The sequence below is a fragment of the Polyergus mexicanus genome, unplaced genomic scaffold (assembly GCF_030449975.1).
Source record: "Polyergus mexicanus isolate NDT 795.1 unplaced genomic scaffold, iyPolMexi1.0 SCAF_7, whole genome shotgun sequence".
Classification (NCBI taxonomy): domain Eukaryota; kingdom Metazoa; phylum Arthropoda; class Insecta; order Hymenoptera; family Formicidae; genus Polyergus; species Polyergus mexicanus.
Window position 1 is genome coordinate 3,768,573 of NW_027223327.1, and position 24,165 is coordinate 3,792,737.

The 24,165-nt window shown below is 38.4% G+C and overlaps 1 protein-coding gene across 3 annotated transcripts in view; it reads right to left on the minus strand.

Annotated features, from left to right (window-relative positions):
• Window positions 1-597: 597 nt before the first annotated feature.
• The window catches only part of Klu (klumpfuss), a 116,817-nt gene continuing 93,249 nt past the window's right edge, over window positions 598-24,165 (minus strand). For 2 of the 3 annotated variants that reach the window (XM_070298694.1, XM_070298693.1), the window contains exon 2: window positions 12,460-19,793. In XM_070298694.1, the coding sequence (XP_070154795.1) occupies window positions 18,111-19,709 (1,599 nt within the window). In that variant the 5' untranslated portion in view covers window positions 19,710-19,793 and the 3' untranslated portion in view covers window positions 12,460-18,110. Of the gene's footprint in view, window positions 859-12,459; window positions 19,794-24,165 lie in introns of those variants that run through there. The other variant, XR_011447166.1, reaches the window with a different exon arrangement.

Genomic DNA, 24,165 nt, shown 5'->3' on the forward strand with positions numbered 1-24,165 from the left:
TTATATAAAAGCTTTAAGCTTGTAAAAATTTCTACTTTTAGAGGATTATAGTTATTATATAGAGTTATTAGAGATTTATAAAGTTTTTCCAAAATTTATAAAATTATTTTATTTTTATAATCTGCTTATTATTATATGGATCGAATATAAAAAATTCAATGCGTATTCAATAATAACTTTTTAAAATATTAATTATTTTGACCGCTGCTATAATTTGGATCTTCTATTTATATGTTACAGATCAACGTAGCTGAAATGTAGTCAACTTCTTTATTGCGCATCGATCGGTGAGTGACATATTTTTATTTTATATTGAGGTAACGGATCTACGAAAATATTATATTTCAAACGTTTCTCTGGAAATGTCTATATCTCGTTAGTAATACATTACTAGAGAGAGAAAAAAAATATGAGATATAGATCCATTACCTTAATCTTCGAACAGCGAGCATGCATCTTTCCAATACATTATTACACTGAAAAAAATAACCTTGTTACTATTCGAGTTTTTTCTCTGCCACTTTTTTCTATTATCAAACATTTTTGAGAAAAATTCTTTAAAAAAATGATCCATCATTCTGGACTGTTCTATATAAATACACATATGTAACGCGGGGGAGAAAAGATACCTAAACACACGTGTACATTCGTACATATATTGATTGGATCGACGAATAAATATAATGCTCCGGTGTAGGCGGCCATTGTTCGCACACGTAAAGTGTGCGAGAAACCGATCGTAAATCGAGATTTCGAAGTTAATGGTCAACCGTGACGCGCACGAGCCCCTTTCGTCCGTGGGAAAACCAATGGCGGCGAGCACTGTTGTTCCCTGCTTTCTCACCTCGATTGTTCCATCTGCAACGAGAACGTTATTTGTCTTGTTAGAAAAATATCTCGGTTGTGGAAAAATAACGCACCCTTCTCCCTTCTCCATCATCTTTACATTTTTATAATTCGCTCGTTGTTTTTACTATCTAGAATCTAGATAAGTTCCAAAATAATCCACAATATAAAAAAGTCTAAATTAATTGAAACAAGGTTTTAAATTAGTTATAAAATTATATTTGGAGATTTTTGGTAGAAAGCAGAGATGATATTTAATATTAGAGAAAAAATATCAAAATTAACATATAGTTATTTATAATGAATTAAGTGTTTCTCTTAATTAAAATTGACAGAGATCTACATTTGGTCCACTAAATTATCTTTATACCCATTAGAAGCTTTCTGCATTTGTTGGTTGTTTTTAAATCGGCTAATATGGAAAGTTTTTAAAATTCGAAAGTAATTGATGGAAAAACAAATTTTCTTTTATAAATGTCGAGTTTCAAAATAAATCAGAAAGATCGATTTTCCTATTTATCACGAATAGCTATCATTTTCTCTCTCTCGCGTATTCGCCACTAGAATAATAAATCCGTCGCAGTTTTATTTTCCTTCTCTCTCATCGGTGTTTCAGGAAATTTCTAATTTTGCATTATATTATAGATATTCAAATAATGAGCAATTAAATAACGTATGATTTACTTTTGAAATAAATTTCTAAAATAGAGAACACTATTCGTCCAATTTCTACTCGCGTCTCGATTAAATTTTAATTATTTTTCATTCAAGAGAATATTATTTGTGAAAATAATTTTCTCCAGTCGACGAAAACGACCATAATATAATAATTCCAGACAGACTGTCGATCTCGACAGTCCTTTGCGATTCTCGACAATCTGTCTGGATGAAGAGGAACAACGAATGTAAGAAATGCGGGAAGGCAGGAAGCTCTTCTAGAGCTCTAACGATCGCGATGGTTCTACATTATTTATATCTCGCCGGCCATCTAGCTCGACTTGCAACTACGAATCGGGAAAACAAAATGCGAAACGAAATTGTTTTATTACTCATCGTACTACGTCCCGGAATGATTCTTCCACGATGGATAGAATTACGATTTATTGGTCGTCGGACTGTACTATTTACGAATGCCTTTCATCTTTTTATCTCGAACGATCGATGTCAATGAGCCACTTGTAATGTCAACGTACGTTAATAATGTTCGCAAGTTATAACGCAGGATGATCGGAAATGGAGGATGTCGGATCCGCCTATACTACTTTTGTGAAATTTTTTCCTTACTTGTTGGAAAATAATATCTTGCAGTAAACGTGAATAAGTGAAATCGCGATAAAAGCTATTGAACAAAATGACACAAAGCTAAATTGTACTACTCAGCGAAGCATCGTGAAAAGAAATTATAATTTTAATAAATTATTCTACGTATATTCGTGTGTACTACTTTGATCGATTATTTAATAGCTTTTTAAATATGCAGAGAATTCGTGCGGCTTCTCTATCGCTAAACTAGATCCCTTAATTCGACATTCGGAAGACGATTTTGGATATTCAAATATACCTAACCTGACGGAATGACTCAGAGACGAATCTATACCACGATTCAGTTATTTATTGGTCGAAATTTCTAGAGCTCTCATGCTAAGGTGCACTCAACTTGCGCAGATGTCAATCACGTTAACCAAATTGAATATACTGGATGTATTATTAAATGTGGATCCCGCGGACTGTAGCCCAAATTACGTGATACATCCGTTAATGCATGAAATTTGTGCGAAGGTATTTCTGAATGAGGTAAAATAATATTTGATCTCGGCTGGCGACCTGCTTTATGTCCTTTAATAATAGATGAAGCGAGCATGCAGCTCTCAGATTTATCCACAAATATGCGGTTCTAAAATTAATCGCTTAAAAGCATATCAATCTTTCTAAATAAATGTAAAACAAAATAATTTGTATCAAAGTAATTTCTGTCAAATATTGTACGTCATTAGATTTTCATTTTCATTAAATGACATATGACTTAATATTATATAAATACGCAACTTTTTTGTAGAAAGAACATTTATTTTTTATCGCAGAGCACATTTGTGTCTTTTAATCCGTTTAATTTTCAATAAATCAGAATCGGACAATTGATTAGTAATCATAATGCTAATATTAAAATTGCGACAATGCAAGAACAATCAATCAATCAATCAATCGTGTCATAATAACTAATTCATTATGATTTATCTCCGAATTTTGTCAAATCCTCGATTTTTCTCTAAAGTACAAATATAAAAAATGGAAAGACGTCCGATCGTCCGTAGCGTTCGAGCGACGAGAGAACACGAATACGAACACAGTGCACGGAAAAAGATAAAAGAGACGAACGAAAAAGAGAGAGGGAGAGACGGAGGACATTAAGCCGTAAATACGCCTTGCGTGATTTCGCGTGGGCGAGCATCGGCAATTACGATGCGACGAGCAACCGATGAGCGAAGTCGCCGCCGTCTTAACGAGCGGAGAGGGGCTCTCGCCGAATCGAATACCCTTTTTCTTTAGCGTTGCCGCAATCGTTATGTCCCACGAATTTTAAGGGATACCTTTGTGAGGGACAACAGCCGCCGTCTCTCCTCGCACAGTTTTCCCGGTCATTCTCAGCCAAAAGGATGAGAAGGGAAGGCGTGGGACGAGAGGGGGAGCGAGAGGAAGGAGTCATCCTCGGGAGCAGCAACCTGCAGACTGGCCTTTTTATCGCGCCGACCGGGGGGAGCCGGCTTTACGAGGAGTCCCATAACGGAAATTTACGGTTCTCTCCCTTGCCTTTCCCTCCGCTCTCGCCCTCCGCTCCCCTCATCCCGCTTCTTCTCTCTTTCGCGTCTCATGCTTCTTTCCTCCTCGCTTTATCTTTCCTCGCCTCTCCGTCACGTTTCGTGCCTTCTCTCCTCCTCGCCCGCGATATTTTCAAAGAGCGTTTTCGATCGGTGATCGGCGAGGACTAGGAAAGAATTAATGCCGATTAATTAAACCCACCCAATTCGGTCGATCACCCTGTGTGGTCTCGCGAGATGCAACGGATGGCGATCGAGACAACAATCGGTCTATGCTCGATCGAGCGACGCTAACGATCGATAAATGATCTCTACGCCCACGCTTTGTGCAAATTAAGATAGGATTCTTGCAAAGTATATCTTTCTTTTTAACATATCATGTGACAACGTGGAAGATGAATTAAACAAAGAAAATTAAATGTGAGATTTTTATAGACCAATTTTATATGATTTATCAGCTGATCGAAAGTATATGTGCCGTGATTTATCTGTCATTTACAATAATATAAGAAAGTTTCATTATTTTTTTTTTTAGTATTTTAAAATCTCCTTATTAAAAATAATTTTTTATTATATATTAATTGCCCAATCTTTTTTTTTTTGTTTTAGATTAAGATCAATTAAATAAATTTGAAATTATACAATAAGATATAATACTGATATTTGTTCTTTTTAGGCTTCATGAAAACATTTATATATATATGAACAAATTAGAAAATTAGAAAAATCGTTGTCTAAATTCCCGATTTGTAATTAAATCTTATTAATAAACCTTATTATAAAAAATAAAATTCTGCATAACAATAAATAAAAGATTGTATCTGCTAATTTTTATCTCGTACTAATCGACATCTCATCGATTTTTTGCAATATCGCTGCTGTATACGTAATACACACGGGGACGCGATAATATTCTCATTACCCAATAGTAGACAGTCAACTGCAAGTAAGGCGATTAAGGCCCGTGTTGGCAAATAAGTATCTCAAAGTTGAAGAGTGCCGATTGTCGCGATGGACCTGACACACACGACGATCAGCTGCGGCAACAATCGCGTCGCAGTGCGTAAGACGAATGGTGCGTACGATATATATTCCGAGATAAGCATCTTTCGTTCCTTCATTCATCCATCCGTCCATTGGACGGCACCACGTCAGTGCGCATTTTCGCGTGTCACCCGGCTGATATATTCCCGACTAATGACTGCGAGGGATAATTACGATCCCGTCGGCTAACAATTTCTCTCGCAGCTCTCGACGATCGTCGTGCCGCCCGTAATTCTCGATCGGCGTCCGATCGGTGCCTATTACGCCGGGATAAATGTCTCACGCGCCGATCGCGAATCGCGAGAACGATAAGAGCGTGGTACATCGTGCCGATCGATGTGCACGTCTCTTGGATGCGTATTCCGGCTCTTGGCTCGCAAGGAATAAAGTATACTCTGCGGAATTTACTTCATTTCACACCGCATCGGACGCGATTCGATGAGAAGTCATTACGAAAAATGACGATTATGCGCTGACATTAATTCCGCTGCGCGCGGCGAATATCTTGATACAATTTAATCGCCGTAATCACGCCGGAGAAATACGATATTGCTTTTAATAGCGATCGTGTCAAATGCTACTCGATACTTCGTTATCGTTGCGTATAATTTTTCGCGACAAATGTACCAGTATATTTCTATGTTAGTATCTTGGTATTATCACTAGCGAGGGTCGATCATTTATCGGTGCCATCGCGTAATGTATATTTTTTTCTCGATATATCGAGTATATCTAATTTTCTCGTATATATATTTAAGTTAACACTTTTCTTTTTTTTTTACGACGATATCTCTGATCTGATGCAACGATGTATTATTAACACTTGACAATGTAATATCGAAATAAACTCGGAGACGTTCGTGTCTTAATAAAATTTTAATAAAACTTAATAAAACATTAAACTAAATGGTTACAAGATATTCAACCAGATTCAACGCATTATTTTTTCATCCCGCAAGATCTGCCTGCTTAATCGCGCCTATTCCTGAAGAATCATGATGATGTATAGACCGGGCGACTCGTAATACGAGGAATAATTAATGCCCGATACAGTATTATTACCGGTGCTAATCCCGAGCGCTTTAATCTCAAACGTGAGTCGAAAAACCGTGCTAATTGACTGGCGCGCGTGTGTTAATAACTAAGTGTCGCGGCGTATTAAGCGGATTATTACGCTATGAATAAGCGTATTATCGCGCTGTGGATCTCGCGCAATCCTCGGCGAGTTTTCTCTCGGATACTCGAGATCTCGAGTCTCGCACTTCTGACTTTAAACGGCGAGGCGGTAGGCGTTGAACGCAACAAAAATAACGCAAAAACGCGACAAAGGTGGATTATCCGCAATTGCGATTCGTTACGCTTTTGCCGACGCTTTTGCGAATGTTGATTACAAAAAGAGCATTGTAAAAATAAAAAATAATATATAAAGAAACACTCATTATGTGTCTTCTATATCCAAATGTGTAGAAAAGTAAAAACAGTACAATGTAGAAAATAAGAAAAGAATTAAATTGAGAAAAAACAACTTTTATTAGTCTATTTAAAAAATTTTTATGCTATCAATAAATATTTTTTAAAAATGCAAAAGCCGCAATATCACATAGAAAAATTTAGAAAATACTGAAATTACTGCGAATTGGAAAAGTGATTAAAAATATTACAAAAAATGAAGAAAGAAAAACAGATTATTAAAACTAGTAAAAAAGCGTACCATTTGATACGTATTCTTAATATTTATTATTCAAAAAAAAAAAAAAAACAATGAAAAACATTTTAAATATTGTAATTTAAAGTATTTAAAAGATATGCGAGATTTAAAAGAGTATATGGTTTGACTAATTCAGTGATGCGATAAACTTGTTTACAACGAGGACCGTTATAATAGAAATACAGTCGAGACATAGCGAAAAATAAAAAACAAGACTTTAGAGGAGGAAGAAGAAGAAAAGGAGACCGTTCGCGATGATCTCACAATAGATAACAGACTCGTAAAAAGACACGGGCGTATATCGTGAACTAGGTGTTGGCTGAGGCTTGGCTACCGCGATATTGCAAGTTATTGAACAATATATTCTCGGTTCTTCTTTATAAGAAATAAATTTCTCGCGTCGTTCCGCCTTTCTCGTCGCGGAATTTACATTGTGAGCTCGTTTCGGAGATCTCGGAGACTTTATATCCACAGCCGGTCGCGTTCGCGTGGCGTGGCGTGGCGTGACGTGCTATGCTGTGCCGTGTAAAATTAGCCGGGTAATAGAGATAGAGTTTATATACGCGTATGTATAGAGACACGTGTACATATAGAGAGGTATCTGGGCGTAAGTACCTCGCCGATCTCTGATGCTATCGCGATCGCCTACGCGGGGAACGCTACAGCGATGTTCCAGCGCCGCGTTCATATCGCACCGCGAAGGTGGTTCCCCTTTATTTCTCTCTTTTCGGGAACGACGCGTGATATTTCTCCTCGCATCGCGCACGTAGCATCTGCCGATAGAATCGCTCGTTTAACGGACGCGACATTGGACGCGATAAATTCGGCCTCGCGATGGCTGTTTTAATCGATTACAATATCGCGACGACAGATCTTTCGTTAAATTTACCGACAGCTCGCGCGCATTACTTTATAGAATTGCTATGTCGCTCGATGACATGCGGAGTGACATAATTTATCTCTTTGAATGGACAGCTTATTTAATGACAAGCGTGAATTCGATGCAATTAGGAGGATATATACATTTAAAGAAAAGTCCAACATAAAATAAAGAGAATTTAAAATTTTTAATCGATAATTCAAGAATCAAATGGAGATATCACAAAATTCAAGAGCTCGATAAAACCACGCTATTCCAGAGATTAAGTTGTAACGTAGACACTCGTCATTATAGGTTGACAGTCGCTTATCGAACTTGAACATGTCTTAGACATTCTGTGGGGTAGTTCTTCTGTATACGCCGTGAGGATCTAATCGGCCAAGTTCTCGATGTGCGTGCGAAAGACCGGATGCCTCGAGGTCATCGTCGCAAGAAAAGCCGCGCATCCCTACCGTAGTGCGCTTCCTTTCCTTTACGCGTACGTACACGCGTTTCTTTCTCATCGAACGCTCTCGCAAACGCGTTACATCTTTCTCCCGCATCCTCTTTCACGCTCGAGCTTGTCTATTGTCGGTTTCCGGTCTCTCGCCTCTCTCGTAAACTGGTTTTTGTCGCGATCTCTAATGTCACGTTGCCGGACAAACGTAGCGTGATCTCGATCAGTATACTGACTGTATCATAATCATTATATTCCTGAATTCGCAGTCTATCGTGTTTCTGCTTTCGCGAAAGTGTACATGTATGTGTAAATACAATAATGGAAACCGTCGCTAATTTAACGGCGTCAGTGATATCTAGATCGGGGGAAAAGTATAGAGATCATAATTACGGCTGAGTTATAGTAAGCAGCCGTTTAAGTAAGGCTGCAATTGACAAGATGACGAAATTACAAAACACAAAAATAAGTATAAAAACAGGTGTTATTTTTTCTTTCAACAGACGGATCAAAGTTAATTTTAAGGTACTTATAAAAAATAATAAATTAATTAAAATAAATAAAAAGAAATTTTGATTACCCATGGAAGGTTCATATCCTCAGCTGGATGAAACTTAAACAATTTATTATGATGTTTAGACAAATGATACATAATTTTGACATGTATATGACTCAAGGTTACTCTTCTTTTCAAATACGGTGCTTATTAGTTCGACCGCTTGGCAATGCTCGGTCCTGGGCAAAGTTCGTCGCATCTCGCACCTCATCGTCCACTCGCGAGAGTAATTTACGAGCGCATGGCGCTCGTTAATCTTGGCGCTCGCGCGATCCGCGTGAATCCGCGGATTTACGCCGTGCCGAGGCTCGACGACGTTCATTACCAGAAATTAGATGTTACGGCTGCAAGCGCCGATAATCGTAACGGTTCGACGCCGGTATGTTTCGATTAGCGACGCGCTACGAGCGGAGCTCGTGAATCGAAGCAATCGAGCGACTCGGCGCTGATCTTTCGCACCCATCATCGATGACGATTATCCGCTTCCGTTGTTCGTTCGCAAAGATATCGATCCTCAATCCATCGATTATTATCTCGAATTTCTATCCCTCCGCAATAATCCATCTTAAAAAAAAAATCATTAAAAGATTTAAAGCTTTCTTTGCGATATTATCAAGTTGAAAATCCTATGTACGAGAGATAGATAAAACTTATATATCTGTTATCATTTCGAAAAAATCTAAAGTGTAGAGAGATAAGTATTCTAAAAGAGAAACTCGACGTAATGAAATTATTTCCGGTCTCAATAACTATCGGCGAGAGTGGGTAGGTTGTAACGATCGTTGTTATTACCAAGTATAGTGATCGAGTGACGGTGCCAATCCGCGGCAACGACAACTCATTTCAGTCTTGGCGACTATCTCGGCGAACGATCGATATTTTTCCGTGAGACGGGCAAGTGGTTCCGCAGAGTAAAAGAGATAGAGAGAAGGAAAGATAGAGCGAGACGTCGGTGAACGAGGAGAGATGCGGCAAATACGAACAAATAGATCACAGGAAAGGAATGACGAACTTACGGGGGGACTTAAGGAAGGCAGTCGCGACAAAAAAGTGGGACCGGTCCGGGGACCTCAGAAAGGCAAGCATATAGCGATGGTGGGGCGTGGGTGGAACGAAGAACGGTGACAAGTAGGATCGCGATCTACCGAGAGGAAGAACGAATAAAGAGAGAAGGAAAAAAGCATCCAAGAGTGTATGATGGGGAAAAAACGCGGGAGTCGGCGAGAGGAACCGATCTCTCTCGAAGATGGGGAGCGGCGCTTATAATTTCTAATGGACTACGCGAGCTACATAGTTTTGCTTTTTTTTTTTCCCCGCGTCCGCATCTCAGGATCGTTTCCTCCTACCATCGTCCGTAATGATTTACATTTGCACCGGCTATTCCGCGCGAATGAGCGAGGAAACCGACGCGAGAGAATCACGGTGTCACGGAATTCGCGGAAAGGAAAGAGGGGGGGGGGGGGGCGGCAGCGCCAACACGTCGCCACAATGGGAGGAGAAGATCTATAAATCGCCACCGAAGCTGCTACCGTTCGTTATTTTTTCGTAATTCACACGACGATATAACAGAATTTTTCCAGAAGTGACCATAAAATAGTTTTATTTAAAATGGGAAATGAAAAAATTTATTTTTATATGCTATATAATTAAAATCTTATCTGAAGTATTTAATTAATTTCGCGAATCATAGAAAGAAATATATTTACAAACACATGTATTTTTCTTCTTAGGGATTTTCTCTTTGCATATAATTGATTAAAATAATTATTTATTTTTTTCTATTGTATAAACACAATAAAATACTTTTCAACGTTATTTTCATAAATTTATACTGTTTTAGCGAAATATAAAACAGATTATACGCGAATTGCGCAAATATAAGACTGTTTGACGGCTGATAAAACATTCGCCGAGTAAAACTATAACGAAATAGAATAGGCGAAGAAAGCATGATTTGTCTTGTCGGCACTTTTTCAAGGCTGTATGTTATTCGGTACCTCTTAAAATATCATATCATCATCACGTTCTTGCAGAGAGATAACGAGAGTTGTTTTCATGCGGTGTCCAAGAATGATATATATAAAAAAAAATAAGAGATTCATATGCAGACTTTTTTCTAATTTAGTTGTAATTAAAAACCTTTCGTACAATCGATGACAAGATGTTATATCCTATAACATCATCTTATTCTTTACAAGGACTCTTACAAAATATCGATCGGTTTTTTAACAATAATTTAAGTTAACATATTATGTTGCATAATTTTTTTATCATGATAAAAAAATTATGCAACATAATATGTTAACTTAAATTACTTTGTTGCGTATTACCATCTGTCTCTCTCTCCCTTTTTCGTGAAGAAAAATAAATATTTTTACTAAGTATTTATTAAAAATGAAATAATATAAATCTCAAGCATCTATCAATTTCTACAAATCTGGAAAAATAATACCATAAGGATAAAATATATTTTCTATAAACGCGAGAAACAGCATACGTGAAATAAAGGTCTCCATGTAAATGCATCGAACCACTATAATCGCTTGATATAGTATTGCATTGATTAATTCTCAAGCGCGCGGCAAATGGAGTCATTTCGACTGATAACAGTCGATATTTGCGTTCACATGGAAAGAACTACAGCAAATTCGGTGTGATCCATATTTTTAAGGATCCGTGATAATTAATCTAATTATGACGCCTTTTCATCCGCGCTGCCGCAACTGGCGTTCATTTGACAAACTATGTCGGTGGATATTGGATACGGAGATAGCGCATCGGCAAGCCGATTATTCGAATATCCCTTACACGAAACGTCGATTATTCCATTACCGGTTATCCGGGATATCGATCGCGCTGAAAGGGAGATGTACATACGTCCGGTGAGCGTGTATAATGAGGTATATTGCTGAAATTCCAGGCGCGTGATGTAAATTTTCATTCAGTCGATTATCGATATATACGTTTCTTGATTAAAAATATAAAACGATTCTCATTGTATTCTAAAGTGCATGCTTCGTTAAGTCTTCGATTCATTCCCTCGATAGCGATTAATTAATTCGCGATTGCCAGTTCTTAGCTATCACTGTTCTCTCGCTTCTATTTTCTCCACTATGCCGGGGTATATCGAAAAGAATTTACGATTTCACTATAATGCGGCACTTATTTCGAATCTTACATTAATCTCACAATGATTAAGAAACGTTAAAATAGCTTATACAATTCACTTTATAAGTTATGTAATAAAAATTATACACTAACAATATGAGATTCTATTTTTGACGTAACTTCGATAATTTAAGGAGAGATTCTTTTATAAGTTTAATCACAATAAATATGTAAGTGTCGATTTGATAAAGAATGAATCGTAATGAAAAGTTTAAATGTAAGAAAATACGACATTGACCCTCTTCGTTGCTTGTGCATCCATTAAGTGCCGGAAGAAGCATGCGTATCGATTATTTGAGAATTTGTTGAAGACAGTTGGAGGTCAGGTCGGGTTATCATCGATGTTGCTTCTATCGTGACGTATCTGCTTTCCTTTCTCGCGCTGCATCCTCAGTCAAACACTTTGTATGGCTGCTATACATTTGTAGATATTTCTAGCTGTCAATAAATGAAATATAAATGTGCTATATCATGTGATATATATATATATATATAATGTTATTTTAACAAATTATGCATTGTTCAATATTTTCATATTTACTTGTGGGTTTTTTTTTTCCATTTATTAGAAAGAAGATGCGTTTTTAATTAAAACTATTCAAGATAAAATTAAGATAAAGTCATATCATTGGTAGGAGTGAAATAAATATACAGCGAAAAATTGTAGGGAGGTCCTTTAGTAAGGAACAAGTAACATGTATGTATATATTTCTATCGTAGATGTGCAGCACATACAGGTTCCTGTCTTCATTTCGATGTACGTACAGATATGTGGATTATAAATTTGTGGCAGTAGAAAAAAATTCAAAGATGACAAAACGAATTTATGCCCTTTTTGTTAAAGGCCTTGAAATATTTACAATACTGCAGCAAATATCGCGAGTAGTGTTGTGCGATATATATAGATAAATGTAATATATCAAGCATCGTATAATAATCTCTTTAATCTAATTTTTCTATGATATAAACCGATATAGTTGTCGCTTAATCAATCATTTTTAACGATCGCTTTGTACGATATATGATAAAATTGTATAAAGTAGCATTTGAAGTATCATTTAATTACATTTATACTCTTGATACTAGGTATCGTGTTATTCAAATAATGATCAGGATTGTCTTGCACAACACTAACTGTCATTGTATAGATAGATTATATGTTCTTAATTACGTATATAGATAGGAAAGAGTTCTTTAACTCTCTTATCCGAGAATCACATGAAAAAATAATTTGCTCGGAACCTGTTTCTACATAGTTATCTTTTCGTAGTTAGTTTTCAGCCTTAAAATGATATGTGATAGACATTTTTCGCATACTCATTTATTTATTTACTCTAGATACGAGTTCTGAAACGTTGCAAGGCACCATATACTTTCCACTGAACATGATATATAATTTAATAGCTTTAAATTAGAATTAAATAAAGTCAAAATTATCTTAAGTCTCTGTTTAATTATTAATTTTCTATAATTCAATATAATTACATTATACTATTAAACTTTTTGTGAGTGTCCTAATAATGTAATTTCAAAGCTCAAAAAAATCACATTAAAAACGAAAAGAAATAAATTGGAACAGAATATAAGAGGAAAAATACGGGTGAAAATGACAAATTACGAAATCGAATCATTGAAAAATTATATTTTTTCCATTCATTGGCACGAATCGTAAACACAACATAATTTATAAATTAACATACACAATCATCTTCAATAATTTACACAAATTCTCGTGAGTGTTTCATCATTACAAAAGATAATATGCTTTCGCTTGGGAATCGGAGATCAAAATCTCTTTCCGAGACAAGCTATTTTTGTGCCATATAAGAAGGAGGAAGGGGAGATGAGCTTGAGATTCAATATATTTTTTGTTTCGGTAAAGCCGGGAACATGACGAATGTTTATTGTAAACGCATTGCAACGAATTGTTTTTACGACGTTTTCACTAAAGTAAATTGAAATCTCTCTCTCTCTCCCTCCCCCTTGCGGTTCGGTGACGGAATGACGGTAAGAGATAAATGAGTAAAATGGAAAACTGGAACGGGAATGAGGAGAAAATAAGAGAGAAAGTGAGGAAAGAATAGACGAGAGGAGAATAGAAAACTTGACTCATGAATAACAAAATAAATAATAGAAGCATTAAACATGATTAATCACTTAACAACGTATATATAAGTAGAGATAATAATAATAATATTAATAATAATAATTAATAATATTAATAATATTAATAATAGAAATAAAATAATAATCATAATGGCTATACTTGTTAATAATTACAAGAACAAGTCTGGCACGGCAATCGCTTAACTGCCCGAAGACACGTCGAACGTGTTTATTCCTTTTTCTCACGTCTTTCCTTACTTTAAATTACTACAAATTTATTACGCAAGAGATTCTGTCAATTTAAGGCTGAATCGGTGCGAGGGATAACGTCAAGTCAGAGATCTCAATGTTTTTCGATAATTGCCGAAAAAGGAGAAAATAAAAGAAAAGAAAAACAAGAGTTTGCAAAGTTATGCGACTGGATGGCACTTGAATTAATCGGTTGACTTGAATATGTGAATATAACAACTTTCCGCTTAGGATCTTGAAGTGTATCGAGCAATTTACTTTTCAATGTAATAAACGATTAAATCCATTCGTTAACCTACAAGTATTAATTACGCGAGCAAGTGAATTATTCCTCCGTTACATAAAACAAACTTTTAAAAAATTAAAATAATAAAATTAATCGATTACGAAACAGTGCATTGGCAAAAGATCTTTAGTTTTTAATCTACAAGACAAACATAATAATTTATCAATTTGTAACGCACATAACGATTTTCAATCTAGAAAATTAATTTAATAATCGTTTAAATAATTAAATAATTATTATCATCACGACCATAATTATTGTCATTAGATACCAGATATTAATCACGCGCTTTTATAGCTGATTAATTTCTAATTCATCATTTAAGGAAGCACCAACAATTAGGAAAAGTAGTTTAACTTATTTTTACTACGGTCACACTTTTAGAGTATTATCGATTAAAGAACGAAACAAGTATCCCCCGATTCGACGATCCTCCCTCGCACATCGCACCGTATGATATAAACACTGCTTTTTCCAAGCAATCGTTCGATCGAGGGGGCAAGTAAAATGGCAAGCAGAGAGCGACAATATACCTTCTCCTTAATAGCTACTTACTCGTCCCATTCCTCTGGAAACGCTTAATCGGTATTAGGTAGATAATTAGAAAAAACCTCGATATACAAAAATACAGATATACGTAACTATGCGCGCGCAATAATGCGTGCCACGTATCAGTGCGCGCTGATACATTTTCTATTTGCCGGCGAGGAATAAGAGACATATCGGGGCAAGTATACACGGAGTTATACATACGTATATGTATAGGATAAGAGTTAAGGACGAAACGCGCTCGCGCGCGGCTCCTCGAAACGAATAAGCTCGAGTATTATGTCGGCGTGTGCTGTTCAGCGAGTCACCATATGGATATATTTTCGTAAAACTATGTGGAATTGACGTTTCCGAGACGAGAGACGAACTTGTCCGCGGTGCCGAACAAACGGATAATATTGTACTATATGATAGCGATGCGTTACCGATTCGGAGAGACGGAGAATATTTCTTCTTTTTACATATCTCATTTATACTAATATATAAATATTATGGTCTCAATAGTTTTCAATATTAATCATATAATCAAATCACTTTTATTTTCCTCTCTTTAATTTTTATCTCTCCTCGACGAGGAGGGAAGAGGAGTGACATCTTCCGTACTCTATGATTTTATTGGAACGACATTAGCGTAGTGCAATTTAAAATGATTATGCGTTCGCTCGACCCGGCGACCTTATTCGCGCAGAGATCATGATTCGAATATATATTTTAAGATTGTCTTCGTCGATTCACAGCGCAAAGATACCTGTCGATTTGCCCTTTTTCGCTCAAGCACCACAACCAGTTTCGATTAATCGCGCCGCAACGCATACACGTTCGATTTTCATAGGAAAACTCGAAGAGATCGTGTCAATTTCAATGTTGGTTCCTCGATAACAAATCGATAGCGTCAACCTTAATCATCTCTGATGACGTTCGATATAATTAATTAGCATTAATTTCAAGGTAAGAACAATATCCAAGCTTCGCGTTCGTATAATCCAAGTTTCTTGCGAAATTACACACGCTTCAAATGTACGTATAAAAAAATATTTTATCCCCTTACTGGCGTGCGACGGCGCGAATAATTACAATAATTACAATAATAGAACGCAATAATAATGTCAATAGTATTTACTCACTAATTAACGTTATTTCTATACGCATTATTACGCTTTAACATCGAGTTTTCTCCTCTCCTTCATCCTCTGCAGGTACAGATATGTTTTTTTCTTTTTTTACACTATCATCATCCTTGCGATCGTCGACACCGTTAAGGGACGACCGCGATTACACATTTATAACTATTAATACAATACATCACTGTTTTTCGCAAGTTTTTTTCAGTTTCTTTATAGGAAGTCATCTCAACAATTTTTCAAGCAACAACAATTTGAGCAGGTTTCGGGCGAATCGACGAGGCAACCAATGGCGACTCGCTATTTATAGATATAGTCACGTTAAAGAAAAATATTGGTGATAAATAAATTCGATGAGAGAAACGATCTCTTCATCGGTGTAGACTTGGTCCTGAATGATCGATATCTCGTATCGAGATTACTGGCGAAATTATTCGTCACCAATAATTTTTCTCCGCAAAGATGGCGAGCTCAACCGACGGATATGTTCTAAACAATCGTAATTCTAGAACTGCTCACTGGAGTCTAATGAATCCTCTTTATATTTCTCGCCATATCTTCGATACGATTGCTTTATATAATACGATTTATTAACCATGTTAAAAATTATTTCACAACAATTTGCATTTCAATATATCTATCAGCTAAACAGCTAAAGAATATATATAAAGAATAGAAAAGATAGAAATAACATGTGTCAAAATCATGGATTTCATTAGATCTCGATGTGCAGTTTAATGGGGTTGACATGCGTGTTAATCGCGTATTCGAAATGTTTTCGAAGAATTTGGCACGTGTATTCGCGCCGACGGCGGCTACGTTCAAGTTTTCACTATAGTCAACGATTAGGAAAGTCTTTCGCGAAGAAATAACACGCGACATGATCGATTATGTACATACGATATTACTGGATACGTGGTCGATTTACGAATATGATAAACGAAAAAAAGAAAAAGAAAGAAAAAGAAAAACACGATTCGACTTTGACGCCAAGCTGTCAAGCACCGCTTTCATGTATGTCCGCTGCATTTGCGCGGTCGAGCAGGAATGCTTTACACTTTCAGCTTCTATTATTTAACTTTACGCATCGAGAACGAGAGAGCAGAAGACGTATAAGAGAGAGTACCCGGTGATATACAGTTTTTTTCTGAATGCTGACGGTCAGAGAACATTCGAGAACAATCATGGACGCAGTGACTGATCGAAGCGAAGAAATCTTAAGATCGAGTTTTAAGAAATTTATTAAATAATGGAAACATTTCTGTGCAAAATATCTATTAAAATAAATTTCAAACAAAACACACAATTAAGTTTGCCAATAAATAAAGTAAATTATTTAAAATAGATTTTTTCTTAACAGGCTTTTCGTTACTAGTTTTTACAAAACTGCGTGTTACGTTATCAGATTGTTTTCCGGCCCAAGTCGTACGAGACTCATGAATCGCATAGACGAATTTGCAAATTTCAAAGGTTGAAAATATACGATTCGCGGAAGCGGAATTAGACGGAAGATCAAAGAAATACGATAATACTGTTCGGCATTGTTCGCTGACGCGCGTGATAGGAGCGCGATTGCATATGACGCATGAAAGGGTAACGATTTCTAGACAATTCGCGGACAATCATCAAACAAACAAAAAATCATTTATTGTTTTGACAAATAGTATAAATATGATATACTCACGGGGGAGCGAAGTTTCTATCCATCACTCACCTCTTCATGATGCTTTTTCCGACATGTAAATTCAACTCTTTCGTCGAGAATAGCGTGTAAAGAAAGGTTTTAAAATCTGGAAATACGACAAGAGATCGCAGAACGTTGAAATAGCCATGTTTCTTTGACAGCAAAACAATTCTTGCGCACTGCGAATGTCATGTATATACAATCACTATATCTTTCGTATCGTAAAATAAATAATCATATTTTTGCATAATTGTAATAAATTCTTTAAGTTTATCAAGTGTAAATTTTTTGTTGCAAAAGTAAGTCTCAATGCGAAAGAGTGAAATTAACGTGTCTTAGCTGCAATCTCTTCCAAAATAGTGGACGTTACGTAATCTTAACCACGATCGCAGACTCTAATTAGCATCTATCGAGACCCCGAATTTTGATAACGAAACAAATCCTCCCTTCCATCGATCCGCTCCACCGAAAGATCGCGCGATCTCTTCAAGCATCAATTTGATGTGTTGACCGAGCGGCGACTTGGTTCCTTCGAAGCGTTTCGACGAAGTCCTGGTCGAATCGCGAAGGTCGTCCCTGGGGATCCTCGATCGATCCTGCCGCGATGTCCTCGCTGGCATCTGCTACCGGGGTGCGACCAGGGTCATCCGACCGGCCGTCGTCATTCGGCCTTGATAACCGCCGACGGTGCAGCCGTCACATTCTGGCCAAAGGTGGGACACTCCTCGCTACCGAGCAAACCTGGTTCCGTCTTCGGGGTCGGACCGTCCGCGCATCGATTGTGAGTCTTGAGATGCCTGGTGATCATGTCCCTGCGGCAGGCCGCGTACGCGCACTGCGGACACTTGTATGGTTTCTCGCCTGTGTGGGTTCGCTGGTGGGTGCTGAGGTGATCGGATCTGCTAAACACTTGCCGGCAGACCCGGCACGTGTACGGCTTGACGCCGGTGTGCAATCTCATATGCCTGGTCAGCATATCGGATCTGGCGAAGCTCCTCTGACACACGTCGCATAGGTACGCCTTCGCCGAGGCATCGTGGAGGCCCTGCCGACGATGCCTCGACGCCATGTGTTTCGCCAGACGATCGTGTAGACTGAACATTTGCCCGCACTCGGGACACACGTAAGCCACATCCGTGCCCGGTGCCATTTCCTCCACGACGGGCAAAACCTCTAGGTTGTACCGTACCGCGACGCTCTCCTTTGTCGTGGGTGACGCAACGTCGCCCCTCACGACGGGCACGTTTACAGCACCCCGCGTCACCACACCGGATGGTAGAAGCTGAAGAGCTGGCGACACGGCGGAAGCCGCCGCTGCCGCCGCGGCGGCTGCGGCTGCGGATTGCAACGTGAGGTTCTTCATGGAGAGATCTAACGGCGATTCCTGGGGACTCGTACCGTCACTCTCGAGGGAACCGCTTCGCGGTGGATGACCGATGACGGAGGACGACGAGGAGCAAGTAGTCGAGGCAGTCACCCTCGTGTCGTCCCATCTAGGCACCACATCCGAGTCAGAATGGCTGCGTCCACGGAAGGTGTCACCCGATGACGACGACGGCGTCAGGTACTTGTTATGCATATACTGCTCGAATATGCTGTACGTGCCGCATATACTGCTGTAAGATGCGAAGCTGGATCGCGATAGTGGTGTCTGCAGAGATGTCGCCGTCGGCAGCATTATCGTCGTTGCCGCCGCTGCTGCCGCCGCCGATGCAGCCAGCGACCGCGAGCACTGGCTGCACATGCAGTCGGGATACTTGGGCGTCGACAGCCGATGGTTGTTCTGGTAGGGCGAATAACGGTGCCGATGATGATGATGATGATGATGATGGTGGTACGAGTACGAGCGATACGGTCGATGGTGGGGATGATGGTGATGCTGTTGACCGGCTTCGTGGAGTTCCTCCTCGGTCACCGATTCCGCGTCCTTCAACCTCAACGGCAGCTGACCGATCACCGGAGTAGCGTCCGCGGCGGATCGCGACGAAGACGATCTAGGCGAGCCGAACACGTCCTCCTCCTCCGACACGGGACCGCTGCCCTCGAATCTTAACACTTCGCCCTCGGACGGCGAGCTTCGGTGAGCTTGCAATGTATCCACGACCTGTTCCAGCCGTCTCCGTTTCTTGCGAGGGTTGCGATGGTTACGATTGGCCGTCGCCGCGAGGGTGTTGTTGTTGGTGCAGGAGGGCGGTGGTGGCTTGGCCGGACCCGGGGGCGCGGCTGCGGCGTCCTCCACGGCGCTCTCGGCCATCGTCATCGAGGATGCGCGGCACCCGCCGCCTGGGCCCCTTATGCCACCTACGACACCCTCGGCTACCACCGTACTACCTCCCACCTCGTCCTGAAACAATTCAAATGACGATGGTGCGGTTATTCGAGGATGTCTTGTATTAGCATCCTCGAATCTTTTTAAACCTTGCACACATTTAAACAGTATATACGACATTGAAGATGACACTGAAACAACGCACGTGCGATGATTTGAGATTAGCTTAAGTCATTGCACATGTACATATATCAGTGCTTCGTTATCTGTATAAACTGCTTAAAAATTAAATTGCACTCATAAATCCCATAGCTTATATATAGGTGGTATATACATATATATGATTTCGATTACACACAAATTAAGTTTCGCGAAAAATAGCTCCCGATTATATGTTATAAATGACGAGATTTGAACGCCGATGGATTAAATAGTATTTTTAGTAACGTTGTTATTAACAACACTGGTTTGCTAATGATAGTAATTCATGTGTCATGGCGACATTTATATGCGTGAAGTTGAGACTCGCATGTGCTAATAACCCATGACTTCGTAATTATACATGATATTATTTACGATTGTAGAATCAACTGCAGCTGCAATATAGATAATGATAATAGTGTAAAAATAAAATTGGCTAAAACCACGTTTAATATAATCGCCACTTACTAACAATTTTCATTATTGAATAACGAATAAATTAAAATTTCTGAAGCATGTTATGTGCTATGCGCTAAGCTATCATAAACGTAAAAAAAAATTATTAGGAGGTTAATATAAAATGCAGGATTGTGTTGTAAAATATGAAACGGAAAAAGTGAATAGAATTTATAAATTTTATAATGGAAATTTTTTTCGTGAAAAGTTATATAAAGTTAATTTATATGTGTATCTTTGCTGTTATTATTATGGAATATGAACTATGTTAAAACTAAACAGGTTAACGAATAACGTCAAAAAATGAAATACGCCGAGAATTTATCGTGAACATCACTACAGTCTTAAAACTTTCAAAGATCATGTTGACATCGTTATTGCGAAAGCAACGAAAACGATCGTTTGCATCGAAAAACTCGCCGTTTTACCAATCCGTAAAGAACAGGTAATCGGCGTGCGAAGGCAACAGGTGTAGAGGCTCGTCTCGGAATGAATGTCAGTCGTGACGGTAACGGAGGCCTTCCGGGAGACGGCAGGGACGATAAAAAAGCGCCAAGCTATCGTAACGAGACGCGATTAGAATATTCGTCGCGTTTTTGCGCCGCGATATCGGCCGGCCATTTGTCATTAGCGGCACGGCCGCCATTAAGAGACGAGGAGAGACGATCGCCTCTCGGCGAGATCGCGCTCGATGCTGGACCGGAGCCGATTATCGCGGCCGCGCAGATTCGGCTAACGGAACTTTTTTTTTCTCCCAACATTCTCGATAAAGGAATCTCGCCCACTTTGTAAACAGGCAGCATCGACACGACGAGCGTTGCCGAGGAAATTAATTAATAATATAGACAGAAGAGATCTATCATGGGTTAATTAATTCAAATATCCAATCGCCACTGCGTTCCCGAGATTGGAGAAAAAAAGCTGCGTCTCTTTGACGATTTACGATAAGCGAGCGACACGTAAATAATGATAGGCCTTCATTGGATAAAATTCTCGCCGGAGTCCCAATTCCCACGAAATGATGAACGAGAAGAAGCGGTGTGTGTCACGAGGTTTTTTTTTTTAGCAGTTATTTAAATCCACCGATGTGGACCACACTCTGTTCGTCTTGTTCGATGTGACAACGGCACTTTGTCATAAGACTGCGCGCGGTGTAACTTGAGAGATGTATCTGCTGAATATTTGAAATTTAAATCGACTGCGCGAGCACGAATGTATGAATCAACGGACAGACAACCGATGACTGGCGTTTAATTCGGTGTCCTTTTCATTTTTTTTTTTTTTCCTCCAACGGCGTGGGCGAAATTTCGTTAAAAGCGCGCGTCTAGTACTTTAAACTAATCCCGCGATGCTCTATTATCGATTATCTGCGGCTCTTTTATGACCGTAAAATTAACAGAATTCTAAAGATTATACCATAGGCGTGGTAATTAATTATCTGAGACGCGATGCTATTTAGTCTCATACATCAAAGGCGATTAATTATATTTATATAAGATATATCAAATGATAATAATTATAATAATGTATATATACAATACACATTATTATATAATCATTTTATCTGATATATCTTGAATCTCTCTTAATGTATATTTTTACAAAAATTTAACGCAAAATTTTAAATTCAAGAGTAGGTTTTTAAAAAAATCTAAAATTTTAAATTCCTTTTTTTTTTTTCATCAAATCATAAATACTATCATGTTACTATACATACAATACAATAGAGCTATAACTCACTCATTTCTTTAGCACGGTAAAGGTAAATCAATTAATTTTCCAGACATATGTATTAAATAAAATTAAGAAAAGTGAAAGGAAGGAAGAATGAAACTCCCAGGTTCTTGCTCGTTCGCAGATAGAGGAATGAAAACGAAAATAAATCACGATTTGTCCTCCTGAAATCCGGTGGCATTTAATGGCTCGATACGACGGTATCTTGGCGCCACGCGTGCGCGCATAATCTCGATTGCAGGCCTGCCTTCGGTCTCAATAGCGCGTCACGATCGTAGAATAGAGATTCTGACAGGGAAAAAACGCGCGGGACGCGGAGGACCGTCCAACGGTTTTCCATCGGCTCCAGCGAGCTGCATACCGACGCGCGTACGTGCGTAGCGCGTTGTTTCGAGACCGATCTTCGTCGTGGCCGACCGGTCGCTTATACCTCCGATGAATACCGAGAAAACCATTGGTGGCGAAACACGCGAATTCCTCCTGGCCATAGGTCTCTTGATCTCGCGGCGAAAGGCGGACTATGATAATCGCTTAAATGATGCCGCTCGAGTGACTTAATGCGCGATTTATTCCAGTCCACGTGCAACACGTCCTTCAACTTTGCACCCGTCGGGGCATTCCCGGGATTCTAGAATAAGGACTTGTAAGCTGTCGCGCCTTTATCGTGCGAAAAAAAAAACTGCTTTATGCGCTCGAAAGTATTGAAGTCCCGTCTCTATATTAATTATTTTTACCAGCTGGATATGACAGTCCTGAGGCGGGTTGCAAAAAAGAATATACGTTAAGAATAAGTTATCTCTTGAATAAAGCGTTTGGCTATAGAAAAAGAGAGAAAGGGAGAGATCTCTTTGACAAAAGTTCTACATCTACTATCTATTTCTAAATGGATACTTGTAATTTTTTAATTAAAAATCTGTACATCAAGCAAAAGGCAACGTATGTGCAATAGATATCTTAGAGTTGAACATGTATTCTATGAAGTAGTACTTGGATCAGAAAAAATTCGCGATGGATACGTAATCTTGTTTGACGGTCTTTCTTGCTTGGCGCTTCGACTCTTTCTTCCTCGCCACAGTCTCGCTATCCTTTTATTCTCCTTGGCGCCGCCGTCGCATGTCCTATCTTTCCCCGCCTTCATTTACGGAGAGAAAGGGCCTCGATGATCGGTCGTAAAACGTAAAGGGGACTCGTAAACGGATTGAAAAGATGTCGGAACGTAAATGCGCCGAGAACAGGTCCCCGAAGAAGGCGGTGTGGGCGTACTTACTCTTCTTCGCACACTGCTTTGATTTTCTCCTCTTTCTCTTCAGTCGAGACAAATATTTGTATCTTTCGGAAATTTCTGCTGCGATATTTCATTACTTTCTCTTTATACTTCGTTTATTTTTTTAAATATACATTATTATTCTAAATTATACACTAAATTAGTGTCAGAAACGATTTTACCCCTCAAATGAATGTTAATAAGCTAGAGATTAATGAAGAATTCAAATATGCAAATTCAGGTTTCTAAAGATAGATTAGATTAAATTTAAATATAAAAAATTCTGATGTTAAAGATTTTAACAATATAAAGACATAAATGGAAAGTGTATAATATATAATTTCTTAAGATTATAATAAAGAATGTAGTATAAAAATTTAAAGAGTTTAGAATTTGGAGAACATGACACAAAAATTATTAAATAAAATATTGTTAATAGATTATTAGATAAAACTATTGTTATCAACTATTGCTATTTTATTGAACAAGACATAAATAAAGAAGATGCAACAAAAAGAAAAAAAAATTTTTTAATAATTACAAAGAAAGAGAAAATAATGCAGCATAATTTATGACTCGCGCACATTTTTACAAGACTCACTTTCTTTGTATAAAGAGAAAAACAATAGGTTTTGATTTTCCTCCGGAAGGGAAAAACATAAACCATCTTCGTTTGCCATAGGCAACATAATTATATCGGATGTACACGCGGGAAATATATTTGTATCCACACGTGTTTGATTACACGCGCGATGTTTCGAGGATGTGAGTCTGTAGGAGAGAGGGATCATC